Below are 903 nucleotides of genomic sequence, written 5' to 3' on the forward strand. Positions count from 1 at the left end.
TTTTTTACTTTTCAAGTAAATATACAATTAATTCTTTATTGAGGTTTTAATTTTCCCATCAATAGAAATTTATTTTGTGGGGGAAAAAAAAAAGAATGTTAAAATTTTTTTTCAGGTGCTCAAGAATATGGGGAAGCAGCAGCATATATTCAAGCGCAATTTGAAGCTAAAAACAAATCGACAACAAAAGAAATTTACTGCCATATGACTTGTGCAACAGATACAACTAATATTCAGTTTGTATTCGATGCGGTCACAGACGTTATCATTGCTAACAATCTTCGAGGTTGTGGTCTTTATTAAAATATATATATATATATATATATATATTTATATATATATAGGGGGGGGGCACTGGACCATTTTGTCATTCTTCGTACTCCATCATTCTTGAGTGTAAAAAAAAAAAAAAAAAAAAGTAAAATAAAATATAACGATAATAATTAATAATAATATTATATAATAATAATAATAAATACAAATTAAATACAAACAAAAAAAAATTAAATTTTATATAAGAATTGTAGAAAGAATAATAATAATAATAATAATAATAAAATAAAAGTTATTTTATTGCGAATAGTGATGAAAGGGGGGGGGGGGAGAGAGTCATTTTTATTATGGCCCAAAAAAAAAAAAAAAAATTAAAATAAATATACCATATGGTAAATAAAAAAAAAAAAAAATTTTTTTTTTTTTTTTTTTTTTTTTGCGTAAGCGAAATTCTGACACAAGCCAAAGATATTGTAAATATTTATTTCAAAACTTAGGCATCATTTATATTGTAATAATATTTATGTTATAGTATTGTAGTTTAATTTTATTTAATCCTTTTATTACTACTAATAACATTACCATAATAATAATAATAATAATAATAATTTTTCATGCCTAGGTACTCAT

The 903-nt window shown here is 22.5% G+C and overlaps 1 protein-coding gene across 1 annotated transcript in view; it reads left to right on the plus strand.

Moving 5' to 3' along the window:
• Phum_PHUM378990 (Guanine nucleotide-binding protein G(O) subunit alpha, putative) overlaps positions 1-303 on the plus strand; it is a gene marked incomplete at both ends in the record, with an annotated part of 14,395 nt that extends 14,092 nt beyond the window's left edge. Inside the window, one exon of the mRNA XM_002428358.1 lies at positions 116-303. Coding sequence (XP_002428403.1) covers positions 116-303 — 188 coding nt within the window. The remainder of the gene's footprint in view (positions 1-115) is intronic.
• Positions 304-903: the final 600 nt, after the last annotated feature.

Source organism: Pediculus humanus, genomic scaffold (genome assembly GCF_000006295.1).
Source record: "Pediculus humanus corporis 1103172107855 genomic scaffold, whole genome shotgun sequence".
NCBI classification, from domain to species: Eukaryota; Metazoa; Arthropoda; class Insecta; order Psocodea; family Pediculidae; genus Pediculus; species Pediculus humanus.